Source organism: Ursus americanus, chromosome 16 (assembly GCF_024610735.1).
Source record: "Ursus americanus isolate L20-20 chromosome 16, mUrsAme1.1.p, whole genome shotgun sequence".
Classification (NCBI taxonomy): domain Eukaryota; kingdom Metazoa; phylum Chordata; class Mammalia; order Carnivora; family Ursidae; genus Ursus; species Ursus americanus.
In genome coordinates, this window is record NC_142142.1 from 60,384,041 (window position 1) to 60,412,023 (window position 27,983).

The window sequence follows — 27,983 nt, forward strand, 5'->3', positions numbered from 1 at the left end:
GTAGGGATGCTTTCCAATCACATGTGACTGAAATATAAAATATATTTGGAAGGAAAATTGCTAGTAATTGCTTAAAAGATGCTTATTAAGATAACATAGTAAGGTAATTTCTGTGTTTTCTAAAAGATATCCCGCCTAAACTGAAAGCGACCACGAAGGCTGCAGGGGGAAGCTGTCGACTAACCTCAGAGACCTGTGCTTACCACTGGACAGACCCATCTCCAGGTGACCGACACGCACAATCAGCATTCCAGCCACAAAGGCTGTTCTTCAAGGAGCAGTGGCATCATGTGTCCATGACCTTTCACCCCTTCTTCTTCTGGGAGTGTCACTGCTCAGACACGAGATGGGCTGGCAAGGACCAGCGTCTGCCCTGTGCGGGGCCGAAGGAAGAACTTTGGCATGGACGACAGGAACCGAATGAGGCCCTGGTTCCGCTCCCTGTGGCTGTGTAACACCACGCCCCCAAATTCAGTGGGTGACAACCACCATTGTATCTGCCCCCCCATTTTGTGGAATTCCAGAAGGGTAGGCTCTGTGCTTGGCTTGTGATCCATGAAGCATCCACCAGGCAGTGTGAGGATTCAACCGGGAATCTGGGTTCCTCACCCGCACGTGTGTGGCTCGGCACCTGCTGGCGTCTTTCCGTCGGCCGTCCGCCATGGTTTACCCTCCAAGGTCCCCGGTACGTGGGCTGCGCCCGCACTGGGCAGTGTCAGGGTGGGCATGCTTCTGACACGCCGGCTGGCTCGCAGGAGGTAGAAACGGAGGCCGCCAAGCCAGGCCAGGGCCCTGTCTGAAACAGCAGAGCATCATTTCTGCTGCTTTTCTTGCTGTTGTTGTTGTTGTTGTTGAGTTTTGGCTTTTGGTTTTTGTCAAGGTAGTCACAAGACCTGCCCAGATTCCAGGAAGAGAAACGGACTCTGTTCTCTTAACGGGGCAGTGGCAAGGTCACACAGGAAGAGGTGTCGGGGGAGGGGGGGAGGTACTGCTGTGGTGTCTTTGGGAAATCTCTTTTTCCACCACCCCAGATCTCTTTTAATCTACAACCACTGATGTCTCTGCCGTACCAAACCACTCCATAGGAACAGTAACAAAAAAGTATCAATAAATGCATGACTTTAAACTTGCACATTAATGTCTATATTATATCCATCTGGTGAAATGTCTCATACAGCCACGGATTGCTGAGTATCTGGCACTGGTTTTTCCGACCAAGCTGATTTCGCTATGCTTAGAAAATTGGCCCAAACCCACTTTTAACACACATTCTATTATAAATCCTCCTGTTGTTTCATCCTGATACCCGTTCATCTAATCAGGTTCTGCTTACTACCCCCGGTGACACCCCTCCTCCTATCCCTGAGCTTATTTTTCTTGTCAGGCAGACTCTACTGTCCTGTCCACTCTTTTTTTTTTTTTTCAAAGATTTTATTTATTTATTTGACAGAGACAGAGGCAGCGAGAGAGGGAACACAAGCGGGGGGAGCGGGGGAGGGAGAAGCAGGTTTCCCGCTGAGCTGGGAGCCCAATGCGGGCTCGATCCCAGGACCCTGGGATCACGCCCTGAGCCGAAGGCAGACGCTTAACTACTGAGCCACCCAGGCCCCCGTCCCGTCCACTCTTCTCACCAACTTCCAATGCTTGTCCAAGATACTCTAGCCCACCTTCCTGCCGAAGAGACAGGACCCCACTCATTCACTAGAAGGTAGCGCAGCCTAAAACCATGCACATTCCTTACCACACCCCCTTCTCTGCTACACAAGCAATACAAATGGACAAAAATCCCCACAAGTATAAAATCCCAGCTAAAAGGTATAAAATCTCAGCTAAAAGCAGGAGAAAAGAACTTAGCTGGGTAAGAAAACAAAATGAAGTCCCCTTATAAAGACTTAGAAGATGTACATGAGATGCTGGTATGGCAAAGAACAACGCGCAGGACGCGGGGTAGCGGTGCCCAAGGAAGAGAGTCACAGGACAGGAGTCCTGCTTCACGATGAGAGTTGTGAAGCAGTGAACAGGATGGATCCGGACACGGGGATCATTTGGGGGACCATGCCTCTCTACAGGCAAAAGATGTCGAGAATAGAACACAGAGCAGATGGCATGGGACAGCTTTGAGAAAACACCGAAGAAGGAAAACCAGAAAGACTGATTAGATTTGGGGAAATAGAACCAGCTATGTCCGAATGTTCAACAGAACCGGTCTTTTGTTAGCGGTAAGAAACTCCCTTCGATTCATTCATGCTGAAGCAAACGACCTTAGGTGACCTTGCTTCCCTGCAAAAGTGGTGCCTCATGCTTTTGAAAAGTGCCCTGAAATAACAGTTATTACTTTAGTCAGTGATGCTGCAAAAACCATTTTGTTCTCTGCATAAAACCAAAATCATGTTCAGCTTTCTTTATGGCATAATTTAAAATAATGTCCAAAGTCCACATGCATGAATGGAAACAAAGGTAATCAAGCGGCCAACATGGAGACAGCCGGGTGCTACACTTCTTAATAACCGTCCTCCCTAGTGTGTGGCTGTCACTTAGGCAACAGACTACAAAGCAATCTCGAGGTTCCCGCACTTGTGTATAATTTCTTCTTTTCCTTACTCTCCCAGTGCTGAGGTTGTGTCTTTTGGTTTTTTGTTGTTGCTTTGTTTTCTAAGAGAACTTAACCATACTTCCGTTCGTTTTTATTTGATGTTACTGCTTACAAGAAAAAAGGAAATAGTAAATAATTGTGAGTTAAATGATGAAAAAAGTGTAAACTGTAAAAAGTGGATAAAAATGTTTTCATTTAAAGATCTTTTTACTGTGACAGAACAGCAGCTCTTACACACGGTAAGCTGTGGAAACTTTAGAAACATCTTCCACACAGAGCAGACGCAAAAACCTCGCTGACAGGCGGACGTGGACACCTCACAGATGCAGACACCTGGCTGACAGGTGGACACAGACACCCGGCTAACAGGTGGACACCTTGCTGACAGGCAGACGCAGACACCTCACGGATGTAGACACCCGGCTGACAGGCAGACGCGCACACCTCGCTGACAGGCAGACGCTGACAGGCAGACGCCGACACCTCACTCACAGGTGGATGCGGACACCCGACTGATAGGCAGACACGAACACCTCACTCACAGGCGGATGCAGACACCTCATGGATGTGGACACCCAGCTGACAGGCAGACATGAACACCTCGCTGACAGGTGGATGTGGACACCTCACAGATGCAGACACCTGGCTGACTGGTGGATGCGGACACCTCACGGATGTGACACCCAGCTGACAGACACAAACACCTCGCTGACAGATGGACGTGGACACCTCACGGATGCGGACACCTGGCTGACAGGTGGATGCGCACACCTCACAGATGCGGACACCTGACTGACAGGCAGACACAAACAACTCGCTGACAGGCAGATGCACACACTTCGCTGACAGGCGGATGCAGACACCTCGCTAACAGGCGGATGCGGACACCTCGCTGACAGGTGGATGCGGACACCTCACGGATGTGACACCCAGCTGACAGGCAGACACGAACACCTCGCTGACAGGCGGACGTGGACACCTCACAGATGTGGACACCTGGCTGACAGGTGGACATGGACACCTGGCTAACAGGCGGACACCTCGCTGACAGGCGGATGTGGACACCTCATGGATGTGGACACCTGGCTGACAGGCAGACTCGAACACCCCACTGACAGGCAGACACAGACACCTGGCTGACAGGCAGCCACTTACAGGGGGTGTGAAGCTGGCAGGAAGCTGGCTGAGTAAATTTTAAATAAATTCAAAACGAATTTAGGACTTATACCTTTCTAAGTCGGTGATACAGGTCACGGGGTGGGAACTCCACGAGAGCAGGGATTTTCTTGCGTTTTGCTCACATGGTTGGTCCCCAATAAATTTTTGCGGAATAAATGTGGCAATCGAAAGAGATAAACAGCAGATGGTTTGGTTATGGTGCTACTGGGGAGACCTCATTTCATATCTAGAATACTGCATGTCACAATTTGAAAGAGAACACGAGGGTATCCCAAAGGACCAAGGCATGAAGACGCTTGAAATCCAGTATGAAAAGTAACTAAAGGAATTGGGAAGACAGGAAATTCTTCAGGATGCTGGGGAGACGGAATTCAAACACTCAAGGGTTTGATCTCCATCTCCTACAGGGACCTTCTGCTCCTGGGATTCAGCGGCTCCCATGTTAACATTTGGAACATCAGGTATCAGTTTTCTACAGAATTTTTCAAAAAGATAACATCACAACCATGTTATTTTTAGCTGGTGGGGTAACTCCGATGCCTAGATTAGATGGCAACACTTGTTACTTGTGTGAGCTGTGATAATATGTACTTATCTTCCAAACACATTTTGAAACACGTATAGATGAACGCAAATCAAAGCTCAAACCAAGGTGCTGCAAGAAAAAGAACCAATGTACAATGACCTATGTCATGAATGGGGTCATCTCTCAGGAACCAAACTTGGGAATTCTTTTCTTTCACCTCCCCTCAACCCTCTCCAGAGTTCCTCATCTTCTGCAAACGACGGACATGCCCTCTCCAATTCATTATAAGAAACTTGCAGGAAGGGGCGCCTGGGTGGCGCAGTCGTTAAAGCGTCTGCCTTCGGCTCAGGGCGTGATCCTGGCGATCCGGGATCGAGTCCCACATCGGGCTCTTCCGCTGTGAGCCTGCTTCTTCCTCTCCCACTCCCCCTGCTGTGTTCCCTCTCTCGCTGGCTGTCTCTCTGTCACATAAATAAATAAAATCTTTAAAAAAAAAAAAAAAAAAAGAAACTTGCAGGAAGAATGACTGTGAGCCATTTCTCAAGCGTTGGTCTCTTACTGTTTGTCTTAGAAGCATTCCCAAACCAAGGTCATTTCTCAGTTCTTAAGGGTTCAAAGGCTATAATTTTTCATATGGACAAGGCGTAATTCTGAATAACCTACCTAGTGAGTTATTAAGGGTTAATAAAATTGGATGTCCATAAACCAAAATGAGCACATCATGAGGTCACTGAGCGTCTGACTTCACACAATGCTTGGCAACACCACAAACTTCCTCTTTGTGTGTGGGCATATACACATCATTGGAATCCCCAAACTTCCTAGAGGAGAAGCTGTTATTTGTTATGAATCAAATGTGTTGGTTTGACTTGATTGTAGTTTTTGATTGCTCTTAACTTATTATTTGTAAAATTGTTACTTTCGTTGGTGCTGTTTTGGTCTTTTAATGATGGCTAGTTCTCATTTCTATTGTTATTTGGTACATTTTCAACATGATTGTGGAGTTCTTCTGCTCACTAGACAGTACGGTAGCTGTAGTGGGTAAGGGAAGACTTTTTAAAAGGAGGTTTGGTGGGACAAATCAAAAGCGTCTCCCAGCCACTGCTCTAGGGGAGCTCATTTCTGTCATGTTGATATGGAAGTTGAATTAGTTTCCTAAGGCAGTGTAACGACACAAACGTGGTGGCTTAAGACAACACAACTTTATTCTCGTACAGTTCTGGAGTTCAGGATTCCAAAACCAGAGTCACTGGGTTAAAATTCATTTCCTTGCTTTTCCAGCTTCTCAAGGGTTCCTCGACTCGTGGTTCCCTTCTCTTCGAGGTCAGCACTGGGTGGTCCTCTGCTCACACGGCATCCTTCTGACACTCTCCTCCCCACTCCGTTACTTATAAGGACCTTTGTAATTAAACTGGGCACACCAAGATAATGCAGAATAATTAATTGCCCCATCCCATGATTGAAGATCCTTGACCACACTTGGACAGTCCAGCCTGCCAGGTAAAGTACCATATTCACATGCCTGACAACGAGGACATGCTCCTACCTTCTCCAGAAGTATCATGAACCAGCACCTCACTGGGACCTACGAATATTTTCTGTCGCCAGAACTGTCATTATGGCTGGTGGAGATGAACTCCTGAAATCCTGAGATGGAAACAGAAGTGAATTTTGAACAACCAAAACAAAGCTATGAGAGGGACTGGGAATTATGGAAGTGGTACTGTTATTTCCTGGCTCAGGCACAGCTGGTATCACAGGCATTTTTGCTGGTCACCCCAGAAACTTAACTACCATTTAGCACATCGCTTCTGTAGCATAAATGCATCTGGACTTCTCAAAGCCACCTCCTAAATGAACCTAAAGACAGCAGTCATTTCTAAAGTAGCTGGTACTTTGAGAAGAGGGACCCCTGGGCCACTGTGCCTATTTACACATTACTTCAAATTGGGTGTTTCAGTTACTTAGTAGAGTCTCAGAAACACATCAACAGGGGTCGCTGGGTGGCTCAGTGGGTTAAGCGTCCGACTCTTGGTTTCAGCTCAGGTCATGATCTCAGGGTCGTGGGACAGAGCTCCATGTTGGTCTCTGCGCTCAGAGGGGAGTGTGCTTGGGATTCTCTCTCCCTCTCCCACTGCTCATGCTCTCTCTCTCTCTCAAACAAAATCTTTAAAAAAAAGAAAAGGAAAGAAAAGAAAAGAAATACCTAAACAAAGGGTATTGTTGATGGAAGCTCGTTCACTCAATTAAGGATTTATCATATCCTACTATGAGCCAGGCGCTGTGCTAGGAACGGCATTTTCCAAGATGACGGTGAGCATGGCCCCTGTTCTCCCTAGTCTGGTGGAAGTAATTAGGGGAAGAGGAAGAGAAAGGCAAAACTCAAGGTCACTAATCAGTTGTGGGCTGGGGGGGCCCTGAGAATGATCTGTTGGGGAGGGGATGGAGGGGAAGAGGCTGCTGGAAGGCAGAGGAAGATAATCAAAGGGGCTGGGAGAAACTGCTGCCTGCTTTCCTGACTTTGCCCACTTTGCCTGGTAGGTACAGGCCCTCAAGTGCTGCTGCTTAAAGAAAAGTTTTCAGTTTCAATGGGGCAGAGTTCCCTATTTTCAGGAGCTCAGAAAAAATGGTTTGAAATAGCATGAAATGACAATACGGACATGCCTTAAACTCTGTGCTTCAATTTCCCTGACTGCAAATAAGAAGAACGCTTATTTGAACAGAAATGAGAATTTCTACTTCCCGTATAGCCTTTTTGTGGACTCTGTGGACTTCTTATTAAATAATGGACAGTAAAGCAAATTGCTTTCCTCTCTTGAAGGGCTTCTTTCTTTCTTAAATGACTTTGAACTTTTTCTCCCCTTTTTGAGCATTCATATAGATGAGCATATTTTAAAAACTGACCAGAATGGAACAGTAAACATATTTGGGAAAGCAAGTGATTGTCACTATGGCAACACAGAATGTGTCTGACATTTAGTCTTTCCATTATTCTCTGTTGCTATAGTAATGAAACCTTGCATTCTGACACCATTTCCAAATTCGATTAAAATAAAGCCCCTCTTACCCCACAAGAAGAATGGAGGACTGGAACTATTAATGCACACGATGTATGAGGATGTTCTCTAGCACTGGGACAGAGGCGACAGAAGGCACACTTTGCTTCACTTTTAATCAAACTGAAAAAAAAAAAGCTTAAAAGTGGAAACACATAGAGGTAAAAACTCAGTACAACAAAAGTAAAGCAGATTTTTGTTATTAAAAGTCAGCCTTTGGGGGCACCTAGCTGGCTCAGTCAGTGGAACGTGAGACTCTTGATCTCAGGGTTGTGAGTTCGAGCCCCAGTTTGGTAGAGAGATTACTTAAAAGAAAATCATCCTTTTATCTTAAACACCTACAAAAATCACTTTAACTTACGAGATGTTGAAATTTAACATCCAATAGTAACAGATAAGGAGAATTTTTGTTTGTTTCTAGGAGCAAATACAATAGTAGGATAATGGCAACTAAGGGTCACCAAAATTCGTAAAGAAATTACTTGGGGTTTTCAGGGGCTTTCTGTGTTTAAGAAATACGATATGATCTGTTATTTGTCCACTCTGAGACTTATGACTAGCAACCACATTATTATTAGATTATGAGATGCAATAGTAGAAACACTCCAGCTATGCATTTTTGATTAATGAGAAAAAAACAGGGAGGTAATTTAGAAGGAAAAGTAGGGGAGATGGTGGTGAGAATGCCATGAGAAGGAAAGGTATTAAAAAGGAAAGTCAGTGATCACGGAGGACTAAGGGTAGTTTAAGAACCAAACCCAGGAAAAGGTAGACGGGGAGTTGTTGTCTCTCTACTCCACTAAAATCTTCCCAAATGTCCACCACCTTTAAATCTCCTGGCAGGAGCGGTAACGCCCGCTGCGAGTGGCGGCCCAGCATGAGGCCGGCGTGTCCGGCTCCCTGGGCTTAAACACCGGTTCCCCGCGCAGCCTCGGAGAGACGCTTCACGGCATTCAGCCGCAGGTCCCCCCTACACACCGGACGGAATGCGAGGGTTCTTGTAATAGTGAAACAGATTCATGGAGATGAAGCCCTTAGAGTAGTGGCTGGCACACAATAGTGTTCAATAACTATTTTCGAAATGAGATGAGGAAAGGGAACTGGCCAGAGAATGAAAAGCTCTGGGCTCCAAAACTCAGTTCAGTTCTTACAAAAGGAACTCAAGAATGCACATGCATTTGTAACAACCAGGAGGTTACAGAAAGTCACAGTAATTTCTCAAAATGAGAAAACAATGATTAATCTTTATTACTAAAATGACATTTATGCAGTTTTTCTGTTGATACATTATGCAAAAAGGGCCAGATCAATTCCACTAAATATTCAGTATATATGTGGGATGGGGTGATTTAAAATATAGGCTATTTTGCATGAATAAAACTCATTCTGCAGGGGACTTTAAGAGACAGATGGTCATCCCACAAAACTGTTAAAACTGTTTTCAACAAGAGGCCTCTCTGACTGCCAAATAGGAGAGAAAAACCAAAAGTGTATGTATACCAAGAGTGAATTTTTAAAATGGGCTCCAAATAGAAAGTGACCAGGGCACATATTCCAAATGACAAGAATAGATTTGGAATCGATCTGTTTCTCCCATGGGCAGCTCGATGTACAGGTGATTTTCTGGAAAAGTATTACGAATGACTTTCCTAATAAGCACTGGCCCACACTATTTCATAGGCTATTCCAACAGAAACCAGACCTCCCACCATAAACAAGAGTGGCCACCCAACAACAGCCAGTGCTAGCTGGAATGCCAGGACCCATTCAACTTTTCAAGATCTGGTACCAGACTGATCTTCAAAATTAAAATCTGCTCTCCCTACCTCTTGCTATTTTGAGTGCCATTTTTAAATAGCTTGTGTTCTAACATTTCCTATTTTTTCCAGTTATAAGAGAAAATCTAAAGGAAAAGAACTGCAACAATTTCTATAGGAACCACACAGGCTTTCCATTCAATGTAAAGTTTTTAGAAACATGAAATTTGCTGGTGAAAAGCTTTCAATGTCATTTTATACACCCTTATAATTTAACTGAGGGATGATGACAACTGCAAGCAATTTGGTGGAACATCACAGAGGACAAAACAGAGTGAGTTTTATTTTGTCAATGTTCAGTTCAAGTCAACAAATACACTTTTGCCAGCCTAAGAGGTAACGCGCGAGATGCAAGAGATCCGCGGGAGAAAGGGCGGAGCAGAGCAGTAGAAATCTAAGTAGAACATGTATGAGCACAGAATTCTGGTGAAAAAGCCAAGTTGATCTGTTCTCAGGTTGTCAGGGAAAAGCAGGTTCTGAGGAATAAGAGTACGTCACACGGAGGGGCCAGGAGGAAGCAGGACGTGCGCAAGGCAAACACTGAGGGCAGAGACAGTGTGACACAGTAACTGTGTATATATAATGTAGATTGTATCATGTGAACTGGGTGACTTTTTTCTTAACTAAACTGCATTTGGAGGAAAGACAGTACCAGTGTCTTTCTTCTTTCCTTTTGATTAAATAAAAGGCAATGAAACAAATATTTTAGCTAATGATTACATTCTCATTCTGAGACTTTTAATAAGCTATGGCCAGGCACAGCCTAGAACAGACTTGTCTAATAGAAATATAATGCAAACCACATATATAAGATTAAATTTCCTATTAGCTTCATTTTAAAGCAGAAAAACAAATCACAGGTAAAATTCATTTTAAGAATATATTTTCCTTAACCCAATTATGCAAAATTTTATCATTTAACTTGTAATCAGTATGAAAATTCTCAATGAGGCATTGTACATTTTTAAACTAAATCTCTGAATCCTGTGTGTATTTTACTCTTACAGTACATTGCAATTCGGATGCTAATTTACCAGAAATACTCCATCTGTATGCATGCATGTACATATGTATTTAAGTAAGCAAGTAAGCAAGCTCTATACCCAATGTGGGGCTTGAACCCCTGACCCCAGGATCAAGAGTCACATGATCTACCAACTTAAGCCAGCCAGGCACCCCTATTCCAACTGTAATTAGACTTCAAAATATTTACAGTTGAAAAAGTAGATTCACATAACTCAAGTTTTCCAAATATACTTTCCAGTTATCCAGTCACTGAACTGACTGAATTCTGTTTTTAAATTAAAATTAAACAGAACTAAAATTCAGTTATTCAATTTTACTAGACACATTTCAAGCAAGGGCTGATCTGGCTAGTGGCTACCAGAGTTGGACAGATCACTTCTAGAATAAGTGTGTAAGAACCTCAGGGTCAAATCTCTAGTCTGAAATTAGTATTAAAATAAAATCAGTAAACTAGACTATCAGATTCGTAATGGGGTACTGATATTAGGCATTCTGGATTACCCTCCATCTCTCCCTTGTTGGTCCTATTAGTCCATATCCACTCACGCAAGTTATAGCTAAGAAAGAATAGTGAGGTTATCTGGAAAAAGTTTTGCTATCAGCAAAAAGATTGACGTTTAATTGCAGGAACCTTCAAGAGTTCATTTGAAAGCAGAAGGTTCTTAATACTTACTGCCATGTGTTTGGTGTTATCCTGGTTAATGAAGTAGATAAATGGATTCAAGCGGTGGACATTCGCTGAAAGGGAACAGAGAGAGGGTGTCTGGTTATAATTGGGATGGATAGTTCTCTTACCTTCTCACCACACTCACCCAAGAAACATCCGTCACAAACAAAATCAAAATTATAAAATCTAAGTTCTCATAATTTTCAAAATAACCATGTTTTTGTTCTACTTAGGCAAAAGTGTAGGCATGCTTCTTACACGGACTCCCCAGTGAGAATCTGAAAGACTAAACTAATCATCACATTTCAAAGAGCCTATTTCTAAGGACTTCCTATTTTATGGAAGAGAGTTCCTCCAGGAATGTCCGGCAAGCATTCACCGTTCATCCGGAATATTCCATTATTTCACCAAATCTCTTTCGAGTGCCTGTTATAGTCTAGGCACTGCGCTAAGCCAAGAAATGACAACAGTGAACAAGGAAGACCCACCCGCAGGGCACACGTGGCAAGCGCCATCGAGGAAAGGCACCCACGCGGAAGGGAGCACGCGGCAGTAGGGCTGGGGTAGGATTTAACAAGTACAAATAGGGGATGCCACACACCGCCTTGGGCAACACTTACGCTAAGAACTTAAATATCTGAGCTTGAGAAGTTACCGAGCACCCATTTATCGGACAAACCCACATTAGAGAGACCACTGAGAAGAAACGGCGGGTGAATGGAGAGACAGGAGGGCTTCCTTCCTTCCTTCCTTCCTACCTGCTAACCCGAATCCCGCCCCGGCAGGGAAGAGGCGGGGAGAAGCCTGTGCAAACGAAGTCCCAAGGCCACTGCCCAGGCTGGGGACCGAAAGGAGAGCACTGGGGGAAGGAAGGAGGAAGAGGGAAGGGGGGGGGGTGCGAATGGAAGACGACGCCTGAGAGAAAAGCAGCAGCAACTCTTGGAGAGGGTCTGCACTTCCCATCAGGAGTGTGGCTGCGCCCAAGGCCAAGCCGCCCGCCTGGCGACAGTGGGAAGAAGGGACCACAGACAGACTGCCGAGTGACACCAGAACCTGCGCTGGCAGCGAGAAGTGGGCCGCGAGGGAAGAAGGCCCAGTGAGGGAAACAAGGAGCACACAGTCAACAGGTGCAGTGATTTTGGAGTCAAGTGGGATAAGGACTGGTTGAGGTGTAAGGAAATCACCGGTGTCTGGCTGGGGCCAACCTAAGCCGCACTTCGTGGAGCAGAAGGGGAGGACGAGCTTGAAGGTACCTGGGGCAACGCCAACATTCCCCCTTCCTCTCCGCCCTTTTAACAGGTAAAGGTCAAGGACAGAGGTAGGGTTTGGAGGCGGGGCGGCCAGGGTCCCAATCAGGCGGAACAGCGCCGCAGGCTGATCTCTAGCAGCCAATCGGCTTCTAGAGCCCACTTGACTGACAGAGCCATGCGCCAACGCCTGAGCGCAGAGCGGGAGGCCGCGAATCGCAAGGGGGCGGAATTCCAGGGCACTAACCCGGAACCGGTTGGGGACTCGATTCCCATTGTGAGGCCAGACCTGGGGCGGGCCCTCAGCCAGAAGGGCTATACCATCCGGACCAATGGATGAGCCGTCTCGAAAGACTGGCAGCCGCACCAGCCAACGGGTGGCGGCAAGGGGCGGGCGAAGTTAGTGGGCGGGGAATCAATGAGGCATCTTTTTTTCCTAGCCCCCTTAGAGGCGATCGGGCGGAGGTACCGCCGGGGTCGCAGGTGAGCGAGTCTGTCCCTGAGGAGGCGGCAGCTCCGCGGACGGTGGGTGCCCTCGCAGCGGGGAAGGTCCCAGCGGGGGTCAGCGGCAGGTGGCGGTCCCCCCGCGGCCGGCTTTGGCCCTGGATCTGCGTCGTAGCGGTACCACGACGCTCCTAGAAGTACCAGCCCGCCCGGGGCGGGTGGGAGGGCTGTGGCAGCTGAATCCAGGCTGCAGAAGTTTCCCGCGCACCCAGTCGGGACTCTGCTTTAACATCCAGAAGACTCTCCTTCCAGGTCGCCGCATCTGCCAGCAGGTGTGGCCGCTGCGCTGTGGCCGAGGCGGGCGTGCGCCACCTCCCCCTGGGTGGCCTCCGGGGAGCTCGGTCTCTTTCCGGGCGGTCCCAAAGAAGGCTGCGGGGCCGGGGGGCAGGTGTCGTATCACTCCGATAACAGGTTGCCCCTAAGTAAACTTCACTTATTTACCTACCGCAAGTTTCAGAGAAGAGCATCCTGTTTGGCAGGAAAGTGAATTTCCTATAAGAATATGTGGGCGTGGGGAGGAGGGAGACTTGGGGAAGTTTGGATATTTTGTGATGCTTTCTTTTTCTGAACAGCCTAATGAGTTTACAAAATTATATATATATTTGCTTTTTGGGGGGGGACCCAGAATTGACGGCCTGATTTTCCTTGGACCTCTTAATTCTGTCTTATCACACAGTATTTAGGATATTCCTTTTCAAGTGTTAGTCCTTGAAAAAACAATTGCCCACTGTTAAAATGTGCCTTTGGTGGTACATCATCTTCACAAGGATTATGTAAGTGAACTACTTAGACCTATTCCCAGCCTGGAAAGAATGCTTGTCCACTGGGATTTCGGGAAAACGGCGGTTGTCTCTGTTAGGGCATGCAAGGTCTTATGGATTTTTAGAGGCTGCAACTGCCGAATTCCCTTCTGTAAAACTAGGGAACACAACCGATATAAACAGGGTAGGATTTGACATCTAAAATGGCATCTTTTCACGTTCTGTGAGGTGTTCTATCCCCAGCACCGGGAATATGTGCCTTGCACATAGTAGGAGCTTAGTAAATATTTGAGTAAGCTCTTCGGTAATGGATGACAGAAACCCAAGCTGTGTTCCATAAGCATCAAAATATAAAGGAAAGAACAGGAAAAATAAAAATAAAAAGATCCTGGAAACACAGCTTAGCTTCTGTCTGTGCAAACATAGGTACCTCAACTCAAGGTGCACTGATTTTGGTACTTTCTTACATTAATCAGAAGATACCAAAGGTTTGCTCGTAATTAAGCCCAGACTGTCTGGGAATATAAGATACATGTACACAAGAAGAATGTTGGGCTAAGCCATATCCATCCTCTAATATAACACTTACTGCACGTATCCCGCTAGTGGCTGTGGTATAGATTATTCATTTACTCTACTGGTAAATACTTGTATTTTAATCATGCATTTTTTAAATGGTTCAAAAAGCTATTTAAATGCTCTGAAACATTCTGTATCTTTTGGAAACAAAAAGCCAGGAATACATTGTATTTAATATGATATGGAATTTGATATTATTTTAGCTCTCTATTCTGTTTTTAAGGACATCTAACCTGATTCCCTACTAAAAATATGTCTTTGATAACCTACTTTACTCATCATTGGTCCATACAGACTATGGTAGCAACAGAGCCTTTTTACTTAAAATTTTCTTTTCACAATGTGTGTTTTTTAAAGATTTTATTTATTCATTTGACAGAGATAGAGACAGGCAGCGAGAGAGGGAACACAAGCAGGGGGAGTGGGAGAGGAAGAAGCAGGCTCCCAGCGGAGGAGCCTGATGTGGGGCTCGATCCCAGAACGCTGGGATCATGCCCTGAGCCGAAGGCAGACGCCCAACGACTGAGCCACCCAGGCGCCCCTAACAATGTTTTATAACTTGATAGGTTCTTATGTTTTTCGGCGTAGTCAAAGGGTGGATAGTTTATCTAAAGGCTTCACTTAATTTCACAAACTGAATCTTGCCTATGTTGTCTTGGGCTGCCTTTTTCTTTTAAACATATGCTTTGCCCATAGAAGTTTCAGTTTTGGTAGCTTACCTTCCTTGAGTTACTTTGTTTCATTTTCTGTCTTTTTCCCATCCTCCAATCACCTTATTTTAAGTTGTATTTGTACCTCCTGTTTGTTAGGCATGGTGTTATGTATTGAGGCTACTGCCCTTGGAACAAGTGGGCTACCATCTCCCAGATCCTTCTAGTGCCGAAGCAGATGGTAGAGGAAGGCAAAAGCCACGTTTACACTTCAGTTCTCTGGAGTGTGCGGTGACATACATACTAAGGAGAAGCATATTTGGGCTGGTGTCATAATGTATAAATCAGTTTGCTTCAGTCCTTTTTTATAAGTATATGAAAAAGATACAGAAAAAATATTTTATATAAATATAAGATATAAAAGATATATATTATATATATAAACAAAAAGATACATAAAAATATATTTAAAAGTTTGTGAACCTAGTACCTCCTGAGTATTCTTCAGTGGCCTCTAGAGGAAAGCTGAATACTTACCCAGCCCATTGATCATTTAAGTTACATAAGGAGTGGTAGGCCAGAGTACTAATTAAGTGTGATCCTTTAAAATTACAAGTGTTCTAGAATGTTCACTAACTGACTTGGGATCGAATGCGAAGACATGGCGTTCATTTTTGTCAGGTGCCCAATTCCCCAGGCAGAGGGACCCCTGTGCACAGAGGCTCCAAAGAGGCACGAAGGTGACGATGGGTGATGGGAAGCCGGCCAGCGGGGTGGGAGAGAGAGTGGCCCTGGAGTGGGGAAGCAGGGGGCAGCCTGGGGTGACAAGGGGGTTAGGCGCCAGGGCAGCCTGCAGGTGAGTGAAACACGGACGGTGGTGGGGCTGGCTGAGAGGGAAGGGGAGGCGGTCATAGCCAGAGCAGAGGTGGGCTTGTCCTTCAGTCTTGTGCGTGGCTCCCCGGGTGGCTGCAGGCTGACGGCCTATGACTTCTTTCTCTCTAGGACCATCCCGCCTGGGCTACTAGATGAGCGGACAACTCTGATGTGAACAGAGTGCCAAGAAAGGGACTGCCCTTGATTTTTGTGCTTTAGCATTTCCCAACTTTCCACATCTCTGCATTTACGTTGAGAAAATGAAGCAGTTGAAAAGGAAAAGGAAAAGCAATTTTAGTGTTCAAGAAACTCAGACCCTTTTGAAAGAAATTACAAAACGGAAAGAAGTCATTTTTTCCAAGCAGCTCAACACAACGATCAACGTGATGAAGCGGATGGCCTGGGAGGAGATCGCGCAGTGTGTGAATGCCGTGGGCGAGGGCGAGCAGAGGACAGGGACGGAGGTGAAGAGGAGGTACCTGGACTGGCGGGCGCTCATGAAGAGGAAGAGGATGAAGGCGAACATTAAGCTGGTGGGCTCGGGGTTTCCCCTTCCCACGTCCGACTTAGATGACTCTCTCACCGAAGAGATCGATGAAAAGATTGGATTCCGCAATGATGCGAATTTCGATTGGCAGAACGTGGCGGATTTCCGGGATGCAGGTGGATCCTTAACTGAGGTCAAAGTGGAAGAGGAAGAAAGAGATCCCCAGAGTCCCGAAGTAAGTAGCAGCCTGTGAGTCCTCTCTTTTCACTCGTTCAGTTCTGATGTGGGAGTTCGTGATAGGGTCCAGGAACAGTCAAGATCCCAGTTGTCAAGCTCACTGAAAAGTAGTACCTAACAAATCATTCCATTCCATTTTTCCCTCTTTGTGTCATTAATCTCTCTTTGAACCCAAATATGCTTCTCTTAATGATACATGCAGTTGATCCTTGAACAACCTGGGGCTGGGGCGCCGACTCCCGCACAGTCGAAAAGCCACGTGTAAGTTCTCACTCCCCCCAGACCTTAACTACTAGTAGCCTGCTGTTGACCCGCAGCCTTACAATAACATAAACAGTCGATGACCACGTATTTTGTATGTTAAATATATTATATATTGTGTTCTTAAACTAAAGTCAGCTATGGAAAAGAAAATCTTAAGAACATTCTAAGAGAATATACATTTCTAGTACTGTATTGTATTTAGCAAAAAACTTTGCGAGCAGGTGGACCTGCCCAGCTCAAACCCACGTTGTTCAAGGCTCAGCTGTATTAGTGACATCAGGTAATCCGGTAAACTCAAAAGAAGTGGTTTTCTGTGCTCAAATACGGAAATTTTTAAGGACATGTTTAGACAAATTGACAACCATGAAGTAGAAGTAAAGACTGAAAGTTGCTTTTTCCTTTTAGTTTGAGATTGAGGAGGAGGAAGAAATGTTGTCATCCGTCATACCGGATTCCAGGAGGGAAAACGAACTTCCAGATTTCCCCCACATCGATGAGTTTTTTACTCTGAACTCAACACCATCTAGGTCTGCCTACGATGAGCCCCATGTGCTGGTGAACATAGAGAAACAGAAGCTGGAGCTGGAGAAACGGCGCCTGGACATCGAGGCGGAGCGGCTGCAGGTGGAGAAGGAGCGGCTGCAGGTGGAGAAGGAGCGCCTGCGGCACTTGGACCTGGAGCACGAGCGGCTGCAGCTGGAGAAGGAGCGGCTGCAGATCGAGCGCGAGAGGCTGAGGCTCCAGGTCGTCGGCTCAGAGAAGCCGTCTCTGGAAAACGAACTCGGCCAGGGAGAAAAGTCCATCCTTCAGCCACAGGACATAGAAGCAGAGAAGTTAAAACTGGAGAGAGAACGCTTACAGCTGGAAAAAGATAGGCTGCAGTTTTTGAAATTCGAGTCGGAGAAGCTGCAGATTGAAAAGGAACGCTTACAAGTAGAGAAGGAGAGACTTCGAATTCAGAAGGAGGGACACCTGCAGTGACGGATCTCGGTCCCCGTTGAGCCAGTGTGTGGAAACCATAGATTTTTCTCTGTATCCAGTAATATAAAGATGGTTGCAAGATTAGCTCTGGTTTTTTTCCTGTTTAATGTCTGTGTTTTCAATAGGAAAAAGATATTAAGTGTGGGTTACTGTATACTTAAGTAGCATATTACGTAAAAATAACGTATGCATAAACAGTAAGGCCGAAACTATCGTGCTGTACTCTGAATTAGTACAATTACATAGCGTCTTGGATCATCGGTGCACTCCGCGTTGACGGTTACGTCCACGTAAAATTCTAGCTCAAACTTCTAGCTCGTGGTTCTCAACAGGAGGGTGATTTTGACCCCTGGAAGACCTTTGGCAACATCTGGAGACACTTTTGGTTGTCAGAATGGGGGCGTGGGTAGAGGCCAGCGTGCCTACCTGTGTCCTGCCTGTCCTGCTGTGCACAGGACAGCTCCCCACCCCCACATCATCCCACACAAAACAGCAGTACTGCTGGGGCGGAGAGATCCTTTCCTAGCCTGACTGTGTACCTCGAGAGCTTGGTTTATAGTTTCAGAATATTAAAACCTCAGCTATTTAAATGGGTAGTTACTTAAATGGCCAAAACCTTTAACTACGTAACATTAGTGTGTAGTGTATTGAACATAGGGAGTGGTGAAGATTGTAGGTATTTTATCCCCGCGTTTCTCTCTGTAGCCTGAGACTCTGAAAACTGCAGGGAATTCAGAGATTGTCCAGGATGGGTCACTTTGAAGAGCAGTTCATTCCTCTAGCTATTGATGCTTTCGAAGCCACACAGGCTGTCTCAGGTTTAGTTCCCTTTTTTTCTTTGAATTCATGGTCTTAGTTTCGGTAGAAAAATTGTCATTTCAACCATGTACTGAAATCTTAATGTAAGTGAAGGTTGAAGCTAGTAAAAGTGGTACCAATATAAAAATGGCACCAGTAGTCCATGAGCTTGAAATCAACGAGTGGTGACTTTTTAAATGAATCTTAGCAGCTATGTGGGCATGGGGGTGGGGGATGGGGAGAATGTCCTCTGTGTCAGGTGGGGACGATGATGATAGTAGCTGTGTGTGAATGGATTAGGGATGCACTTATCACACACTATCGGACCTAATCTGTAGTATTGATTATTATTCCTGGGTCTGAGGCTCAGAGAAGGAACACTGAGTGAAAGTCTGTGGTGTATTTGGTCCCTGCCCCTCCCTGCGGAATGAAGTTTGTATCTTCAGTCCCTGTGGTGTCTGTTCTGAGACCAGGGGCTTGCTGTAACCTCGTGGCCCGCCTTCAGTCCCCTGCAGGTGCTGTTTCCACAACCCAGGTGATCGCAGGGCACACTAACCTTGAGAATTGCTGCACGAGATCACTTTGTATTTTCTGATTTCCAGGGCTGACAATGTAGCTTTAAGCCATCTCTTCTGTTGACAGATACGACCTGGATTCTGCGTTTGTTCCTTGTTAACTTAAGAATGTCTAGACACCATATGTGATGTTTGCGTCGGGGCCTCGAAGGAGAAAATATACTTCTGCTTCGTTACCTTGACTTTGAAATAGTGTTATTTTTCTATAACCGAAATAAATGCTTCTACCGTAGAAATAAAATTTGCCTATACCAACTATCTGAAAGTTTATGATTTCCGGTGCTAACCAGCGCGTTGAGGATTGAGGTTTTTAGCGGGACGAGAGCCTCAGCAGCGAGTGTTCGCGTCTGTGGCAGGCACTGTGCGAGGCGCTCTTCCTACGTGATTTTATTCGCTCTCCAGAGCAGCTCTTGCGCTAAGTCGTGTCCCTGCTTTTACCAGAAGGGACATAGGGCCTCAATTCAGTGACACACGTGAAGAAGGGTACGCCAGAACTGACCCTGAGGGCTCGAAGGAGGAGGAGCGAAAGTCTGCAGGTGCCCTTGGAAGCAGTGCTTGCACGCTTTCACGCGCCCCGTGATCGGATCTCGTTTGTAAAGTGGGCGCCACCGCAGCTGCCCTGCCTGTGTGCGTAGTTGGCTTGAAATAAAACGGCACGTACACTGTAGAGTGCTACTTACATGCAGGGGCTGTCCGTGTTTAGCCGTAGTAAGATCGGTAGACGGTAATTCCCTGGAAGCGAGCAGGAAGAGCCGATGCGGTCTGCGCGGAGCACTCAAGTTCCCGCAGGAGGTGTTTGTGCTCTTCCCAAGCAGCAGCTGCTTGTCTTCCAGGGCTTCGGCTGAAGAGCCTTGGCTTTCTTAGCCCTCCCCCAGGCGTGGGGGGATTGGGTTGGCTCACGCCCCCAGAAAACCTCGCCGTTGGGTTTCTGCGTCCTGGGGGTTCCTCTGGTCTTCTGCGGGGTGGGGTGATGCCGCTCTTCTCACACTGTTTGATGCTCTGACAGAACAGCTGAGGCTTGAGGTCGTGGGGATGGCACGAGTTCAAAACGGAGGAGAGATGCTCCGGGTGTCCGGAGGCCACGGATCGGAGCGGCCCGCACGCCCGCGGCACCGCCGCTGCCGAAACAAATCGCGGAGCGGAGCGGAGCGGAGAAGGAGCGAGGAGCCGCGCCTCGGCAGGAGCTGCGATGCGTTCTGCGGGCACGGGGTCCGGGGACCGCTGAGGAGCTGTGGCCGCGCGGGTTTGCTGGGGCGCTGGAGGTTCGCGGAGGTCCTGGCCCGAAGCCCCCGGTGTGGACACTCAGTTCTACGGTCCTGCTCGTAGGGATGCCCCTCCGTAAAGATGCTGGTTAGAAGGGAGGGCCCGCACCTGCGCAGTAAAAGTACTCCCTCAGGCGCTTCTTGCGAACCAGGCGCTTAGTCTTCCTGACCGGAGAGAATTCCTGCTCTCCTCTCATTTTCTACCGCATTTGTCCGTTTGTACTGCTTTTTTCTCCCCTCTTTTCATGCCTCTACCTCTTCTGCGCCGTCACTTCTATCCTGAACAGAAAAGCAGATCCCAGTTCTCCGAGGATATTTTATTTTAAACTAATAGCTACCTTTCCTACCTTTCTGACCTTCACTGTGTTTTGTTTCGAGCTCAATGTTTTTCCCTGGGTCACTCTGCTTGCAAAAGGAAATTTCTTAAATCTTGTGCCTTTTAATCTGTGGAGGCTTTCCGCTCACTCTTGTCAGACCACAGGTCTTCCTCCTAAAGCTCCCGGAACACTAGCCGCCTGTCTGCTTTCTCAGTCTGTAGCTTCTCTCTGACGTGCGTGCTCCTCTATACGCGTCACACCAGGCGGGGTTTACGCAGCGCCTTCCTGAAAACCCAGAGGAGGACGGTCAAATGTATCACTTCAAGCACAAATCAGAAAGGGTTTAGCATAAGTACAGCTAGAAGACAACCAAAGAAGCCCTGTCTTCTTGGGGGGAAAGATGCTAAACTGGTTGAAGTCCCGAAAGACGCATTTACCACCATCCAGAGAGGCGCCACGACACCGCTGTTTGAACCCAGACCAGTGAGTCAGGAGCAAAAAGACAGTGATCATGCAGTTTGGATTTTGATAACGAAGTTCTGAGAAGGACTTTCTCAATGAATTTCATCAGGAAATACCCTTTATTTTTTTTTACCATTTATTTTTCTGAAGTGACCCAATGACCTTTAAAAAAAATAAGTAAGTTGAAACAGAAAGTCCATCTGCCACCTCCAACCTCAGGGGTCGTCCTTAGCGTGGTAGTGCTTCCTGCCCCTTCCTTTCTAATCCTCCATGCACGACACTTCCAGAATAGATGTCCCCAAGCACTGCCTTTATTATGTCCTGAGAATTAACAGGACATGAAGTCGTGGAAGACGAAAGTTCTGGAAAGACCACAGGTCCGGTCTCAGCGCTACCTTACCAGGTGGGATGTGGCGGGTGTCAGTGCGTCTGAGCCTCATTCTTACTAATCAGCTTAAGGCTAGAAATCAGCTCAAAGATACTAGAAATTTGTCTTCCCTCTCACGGGTCCCCCAGTTCCTTCTGAATCAAGTGTAATGTCCTCAAATGTTCTTTGCCCTGTTTTAAGATGTCCTCCTACCCACATCACCAAAATACGTTTGTCAAGCTGCTCTCCAAAGACTTCATGCATTTCCCTTCCCTTCGCCTTGGATCATGTTGCTTTCACCCTTGACCTTTTCATTTTCTGTCCCAGAGTGACAATCAGCAGAGCAAAGCTTTTTCAGATCCAGGGAATGGTCATTGCCATCGCTCTCTACCATAATTTTAAAATAACCAAAATTAATTTCACTGAATAAAATTGGAATATTTTATCATATAAAAAATTTGTATGCCTATGTCTTTCAAAATCTCCCTGGAGATCCTTTGAATTAAAACGTTAAAACGTCAGTCCGCCCAGTTTATGACTCATCCGCCACCTGTCCAGGAACGGCTCCCTACCCACAGAGCTGGCAGTGGCGGCCAAGCGTGTGTTCGGGGACTCTGTTCGATGGGCCGCATTGTACACATGCGAGCTAGGAGTAGACTTGGCTTGGCCTTGCCGTCTCTGGGCCAACGGGACCATTCGGAGGATTCTCTTTCCCATTAAAGATGACCTAGGTCCTGGCCCAGAGCTCATGTTGCTTTGGATGGTTCTGCAAATAAACAGGATGATAAGGATATTCATTCTGACGTACTGGCTGCATAGACGCCTCTCAATATCTTCCACCTTCCGCCATATTCAACCTGGCCAGTCCTACACTGCTGGCCTGCCCCGCCTCACCTTTCCCACAGAAACTCCCACAGGAGCTCTGGCCGTGGCTTTTCACTCCCTCCTGCTTCTGCCTCTGACTGGACCCTGCGGCTTTCCCCGCGGTCCTTCGTGGCGTGGCATGGCAATGTCATTCCTAAAAGCCTTTCAGTGTCATTGGCGGGGTCAGGCCTCGATAAATTAAATCCTGGGTTTGATTTTAGAACACCTCCCTCCACCATCACCTTGGGCGGGTGGTGAAGTTGTTTCAGCTGGACTTTCTAGGACTTAAAACTGAAAAGAGTATGGATTTATGTAGCCAAATAAAGAAAAAAAGTAGGTCACCCCATGGGTCTTCTCATCGATAACCGTCCACACCCTTCTTTTTTATTAGACTGCTGTCTAGTCTTGTCTACCCTGCTTCTCTCCCTTATTCCGTCCCCCTCTTTCCCTCCCTTCCTCCGTTCAGGATTTATGAAGTCCTCCCGGGTGCCTGTGCGGGCACAAATGGTACACAGCCGTGCGAGACAGCTCCTGCCCCGCGAGGCTCACAGTGAATGCATCTGGAGTAGACACACGGTACGTGATCCGACAGCACACGGACAGGACTTAGCGGGGCCTGAGAACGGAGGGACCATCTTTTCCTGAGTGCGGTTCAAGAGAGGCTTCAAAGAGGGAGTGACCCCTGAGAGGAGTCTGGGTCAATTTAGTCACCAAAGTCACAAACAGAGCAGAAAAGAGTTTTCCATCAGAAGGCACTGCGTGGACAGACTCAGAAACTTAATGTGGTTGTGCGTGGGGTGGGCAAGACTTTCTCTGGCTGGAGCTGGAGCCCAGGACATGGCACTCCCTTGGTGCTCCAAAAAATTTGGGAATCGATACATGATATTTCAGTGTGATATTTTTAATAATAAAAATAAATGCAAATATGCTCGATAAGCAAGATACCGACATTTGAAAATTAAAAAATGAATGTATTGAAATTCAAAAATGGCACCATGCAAAAGACATTCTGGTAAGCTGAAGTTAATTATGAATTATTTAAGATCTGTCCTTAGTTAAGAAAAATTATCAACAATGTCAATTCTCTCAATTGAAAAGATAAAGAAGTGGATTTTGGAAGTATTACTGAGGAGTCTGCTTACATTAAATTAAGAAAGTAAAAAGAGGATTTTGTTTTAATACAAAATAGTTAAACCTAAATGAATATTTTTGGTTTTAATACATCTAATTTTCAATATTTTTTCAACCACCTCAGTATTCTGCAATAAAGTTAACCATTAAACATAAAAAAACATGTATAAAGGGACAGATTTTTTTTTTTCTTTAACCTTGGGGTCTTAGATGGTTTGACATGCAACTCTGAATCGTACTAAATTTTTGATATCTTTTACAAAAATTTTGACTTTTAAAAATATTTACAATGTTATTTACCTTGATTATTGACTTTTTGGTTCCCCTTTAAATTTCACTCTTGCAGCAAATGCCTCATTGGCCTCATTGGCCCTGGAAGAGAAATTAGATTCCTTTAAAGAACCTATTCTTAATGTTCATACCCATTATAAATGCTTTTTGAATGAGTAAATGGTTTAAAATAGTAATGGTTCGGTGAAACTTCCCACTCTGGTCTAGAAATAGAACCACTGTGTTAGAAAAACTCGCTAGTGTTCCTTCTGTGTGTCTGTCCTCACTCAGAGCCCTTCTGACGCATCGGGTTCCCAAATGTGTGGGTTCTCTCCCCACATCTAGCAACGCTCCATGACGCCAGCTGGGCATCTTACAAATTCGCTCACCGCTGACCGTGTCGTGTCAGATGCCACAGGCTAAGCACGGACGCCCACGAGACCGCTCCCCCCGCACTCAGGCACCAGCAGCTAGTAGGTCCCCGGCTACCCACCCCCTCTGTCCCATTTGGCGACAAATCAGAGGTTCCCATGAACTTCTCGGATTCCATTACTTGCTAGAGCCGCTCACAGCAAGCAGGACGAGCGCTTACCAGGTTTATCAGCGTCTTAACAGCTACGACACAGTTTATAGATGAGCAGCCGGAGAAGGGATGCCTGGAGCCCACTCTGGGAGGGTCCCCGGTGCCGGAGCGTGTGTCCCTGAGTTGGGCCGTGTCACCCTCCTGGGAGGTGGGCGTGCTCCCTGACCCGGAAGCTCTCGGAGCCCCTTACTTTAATGATTACGCTCATCACGTGTAATCAATCATTAACTCATCACTTCCAGCCGCCAGTCCACACCTGCATCACAGCCGCCCGGCTCCACGCCCCGCGCCCTGCTTCTCGTTGTCTCCCTCCTGCCGGCAGGTGTGGCCGCTTCCCGAGCACCAGGCTTGTGCGGCCAGCCGGCTAGCTAGCCCTCCCCTCTGTGGAACGCAGCCCCGGTCAGAGGCAGGCAGCTCTCCCTTCACCTCACAGCCTGCAGGGCGAGACCTTCTCAGGACTCCGTCCTCCCCTCGCCTCAAGGCAAAACCGTAGTCTTGGGTGAGAAATTCCTGCAGAGACACAGGATGTGTGCTTCAGCTCCCTTTCCAGAAGGGAAAGGCAGAGACCAATAGGAAGTCTAGGAACTGCAAGGCTAGGGTTTAAATGAAGTACCTCCACTGGCCTTGAGGTCGCTCAAGATGATACTAGAACTTGGGGTGCAGTGCAAGAATGAGCCAAATGCCACAATCATTGATGAATGTGGAGCAGTGGTGGAGAATTCAGCAGACACAACAGACAATGGGCAATCCATTTGATGGCATGGTGGACGACCTATACCTCAAAGAGGAGGGACTTATACATTTGGGTCAGAGGTGTAACTGCCAGGATGGCCATTCCCTTCCCTTCCAAGCAGGTGGTATGTGGAGGGATGCCATCAGGGCACTGGACTCTGCTCTCTGGGGACAGCTTGAGGATGCGGGAGTTTCCTTATTGTGTAGTGACGGTACTAGGGAGAATGATGTCAAGGTCAGGAAGAGAGGGAGGCAGTGGGGAGATGAATGGGAGAAGGATGAGAAACACAGGAGTGTACTGAAGGAGAATTTGGGATGAGAGAGGGACGATCTCCCTGTGAGGCTGTGACCAAGGATGCCACGGATGGAGGCTTAGTGGACCAAGCTCCAAGTTGCTGTGCAGGTCTGAGGCCCAGGATCCAGAAGCCTCCTGCTCTGACGGTGGTCTTGGAAGATTAATGGTGGGGTCAGACTTTAATTGTGCTTAGACACAGATAAGAATACCGGCGGGAATCACGGCTCTGGGAAAGTCTCAGGCAGATGGAGCTCGTCAGTTTCAACTCCTTACGAGTCTGAAAAGCACCAATTTTAGGTGACCAAAGGGTAAGGTCAATCTTCAGGAGAAGCCAATTATGGCCTAAATTGTTCCAAATCCCTTCTTTGCTACAAAACGTGGAGGGCGTTCACGTTTACACTGGGGAACTCACCCTGAGGAGCTGACTCGGTTTCTGTACGATTTCTTTCAAGGGTCTTCATGCAGTCCTTTATTCATTTAGCCAGTCAGTTCATGGAATCACATATTGAAACTCTGATTGCCATGACTCTAGACCCATTCTCCTGGAGAAATAAGTCTCTACACAGTTTTCAGCCATTGCTAAATGTTTATGAACTTCAGAAGTGTCTGTCAAAAGACACGGAGGAGGAAATCACGATAATCTATCTGAGCAGGCTCAGGTTGTGTTCAGGATTCCAGGATCCCGAATTTCCTAAGTCAGCCCCTCACGGGAGCCATGACTTAAGCATCATAATTTAATAGGACATTTATGTATGTGTCGTAGAGGTCCTCTCGCACCTACCATCTCTCCAGATCCAGAAAAAATTGAACGAGACTTCGCTCTTCTCCATGAGGAAGGACAAGTCCCAAACTAAATCTCTGCCCAATTCTGTGGGAAGGAGACATGTTATTAGGGTTATTTCTGGCCTAGCATCAACCCAAATATGGGACTTAGAATTTTCTCCTTGACTCCCTTTAATCCGACCACAAATACCAGCCTGTGGCTCATAGCAAAATTTGTAAGCAGGTCGCAGGAAGAGGAGTATATCAGACATTCATTACTCACCTAACAGTGGAAAATCATTTGTCAACAGCCCTGTTCTGAGTTTTTTGGGCCACAGGGCTGTACTACCGGCCTTTGCCAGCTTTCTGCTTTCTTAAGGTCTCCTTTGCCTTATCTTGTATTTTCCCTCATTCCCCTGCCCTCCCGCCGCTTCCGCCAAAGAAAATAAAATCAAAGTAAGATAAATAGGTTATTCTATTTCATGGGAAATGATTTAGTTCTCTGTTGTTGTTGTTTTTTTTTTTTTGAGGTACAATTTCCAAATTTCACCTTCATTTTCTAATTGATCAACATCTTTCCTTAAAGAAACACAATCCTCTTTTGACAAGACTGGTACTAGCTGTTAGGAACTCTGTAAGCACACCACCTGTCACACGCGCGTCGGTGGGACAAGTGCTAAGCACGCTAGCCTGCTGCTCCGTCTGAAGTTAAAGGCTGTTTGTGAACGTGCTTGAGAAGGGGCACTTTTCATGCAGCCTCATGCTAAGAACACAAATGAATCCGCATGGTTCCAATTTGTTTTTTCAGAAACTCCCCTGATGTCGCTTTCATTTAGTGCTTATTTCTAGTTGTACTTCATTGGTGTTGCAAATCGGAATATTCTGTTTTCTGGGAAAATCAGCAGAGCATGTTTTTTTCAGGGATACTGACGTAATATATAAAGTTGTGTTTACACATTGGCAGATATGTATTTATACCTGCCGTGTGCTATGCCTTAGGGGAATGGACGCGTGAGCTGACAGTCAGCCGGTGGGGAGACCAGGGAGCCGCCCAAAGCAAGCCTAAAGCTAGTGCTGGAACAGGGGGCCTGCCATTTTTAATTAGTAGCTGTTGAATTGAGTGTAACGAAGTGGTTCTCCTGAGGGTCCTTTATAGCCTTCCAATGTGGTCATTGTATACATTTAACCAGCTGATGGAGCTTCAAAATTGGTTTTGCCTGATATATTCAGGAAATTCTGCACTAGATGGTGGTCTTGCTTGCTTGATAATTGAGTTCTTTATGGAACTAAAAGTTTTAACTTAAATGTTTTTAACTGAATTTAAACATAAATGTTTTAAAATCACATTACCTAGCTTTATAGCATTTCCTCAGATTGGAGTCCAGATAGGGTAGCCCTTTGTCCTGATGGCAGATTTAACATTCTGGTTTTGGCAGAATTATTCCATGAGAAATATAGGAATTTAACTATATGACTATTACTAATATAGAAAGAAAATAATGCAAAACAAAAAGAAGAAATTAAACTATGAGAAATACAACTTTTTAATGTCATGTCACTTATCGACTCTGAGACTTAAATGAAAGAGATCTTTAGAAGAATGGGTAAAAAAAAAAAAGCCAGCTGGTTTGGGTTATTTAATTACCTTATGACAATTTCTCTAGCTAAATAAATTATTCCACAGCTAGTACAATGACATGTAATAACGTCTCCTCTGATCAGAAAATTCGTCAGATCATCTTGTTTTCTTAGCCACTCCTTCCAGTGAGACAGACAACGTCATGGAATCAGCCATCCTTCAGCCTTCCTTTTTTTTTTTTTTTTTTTAAGGGATGGAGAGAGAGAGAGGGAGAGAGTGATAGAGAGAGAAAGAGAGGGGATGGGAGCGGAGGGGCCAAGGAAGGAGAGAGAGAATATTCAGCAGATTCTATGCCCAGCACAGAGCCCAACGTGAAGCTTGATCTCATGACCCTAACATCATGACTTGAGCTGAAATCAAGAGTCAGACGCCCAACTGACTGAGCCGCCCAGGCGCCTCCAGCCTTCGTTTTGACCTATTTACTTAACACACACAGTAGAGACTATTAACGAGGAAAGATACTGTCTTTCTGCTTCCAC

At 46.2% G+C, this 27,983-nt stretch overlaps 1 protein-coding gene and 1 long non-coding RNA gene across 7 annotated transcripts; one reads left to right on the plus strand and one right to left on the minus strand.

The window, feature by feature from the left end:
• Window positions 1-5,238: 5,238 nt before the first annotated feature.
• On the minus strand, window positions 5,239-12,209 carry LOC123792357 (uncharacterized). 3 transcript variants are annotated; one of them, XR_015727026.1, is made up of 6 exons: window positions 12,049-12,202; window positions 10,871-10,935; window positions 7,366-7,477; window positions 6,505-6,638; window positions 5,845-5,945; window positions 5,239-5,709 (listed from the first exon to the last, which is right to left on the minus strand). It is a non-coding gene; the product is annotated as an uncharacterized LOC123792357 (long non-coding RNA). The 3 variants fall into 3 exon arrangements; XR_006779678.2 differs by having other exon boundaries at window positions 5,241-5,709; window positions 12,118-12,209; XR_015727025.1 differs by lacking the exon at window positions 6,505-6,638 and having other exon boundaries at window positions 5,246-5,709; window positions 12,118-12,209.
• Window positions 12,210-12,474: 265 nt separating this feature from the next.
• MSANTD4 (Myb/SANT DNA binding domain containing 4 with coiled-coils) lies at window positions 12,475-19,078 on the plus strand. Of its 4 annotated transcripts, none has more exons than XM_045797672.2 (3): window positions 12,475-12,594; window positions 15,608-16,200; window positions 16,872-19,078. In XM_045797672.2, exons 2-3 carry the CDS (start codon window positions 15,739-15,741, stop codon window positions 17,445-17,447), a joined length of 1,038 nt encoding a protein of 345 aa, XP_045653628.1. In that variant the 5' UTR covers window positions 12,475-12,594; window positions 15,608-15,738; the 3' UTR covers window positions 17,448-19,078. The 4 variants fall into 4 exon arrangements, with proteins under 4 accessions (XP_045653628.1, XP_045653627.1, XP_045653629.1 ...); XM_045797671.2 differs by having other exon boundaries at window positions 12,529-12,636; XM_045797673.2 differs by lacking the exon at window positions 12,475-12,594 and adding an exon at window positions 12,655-12,887.
• The last annotated feature ends 8,905 nt before the right edge of the window (window positions 19,079-27,983 follow it).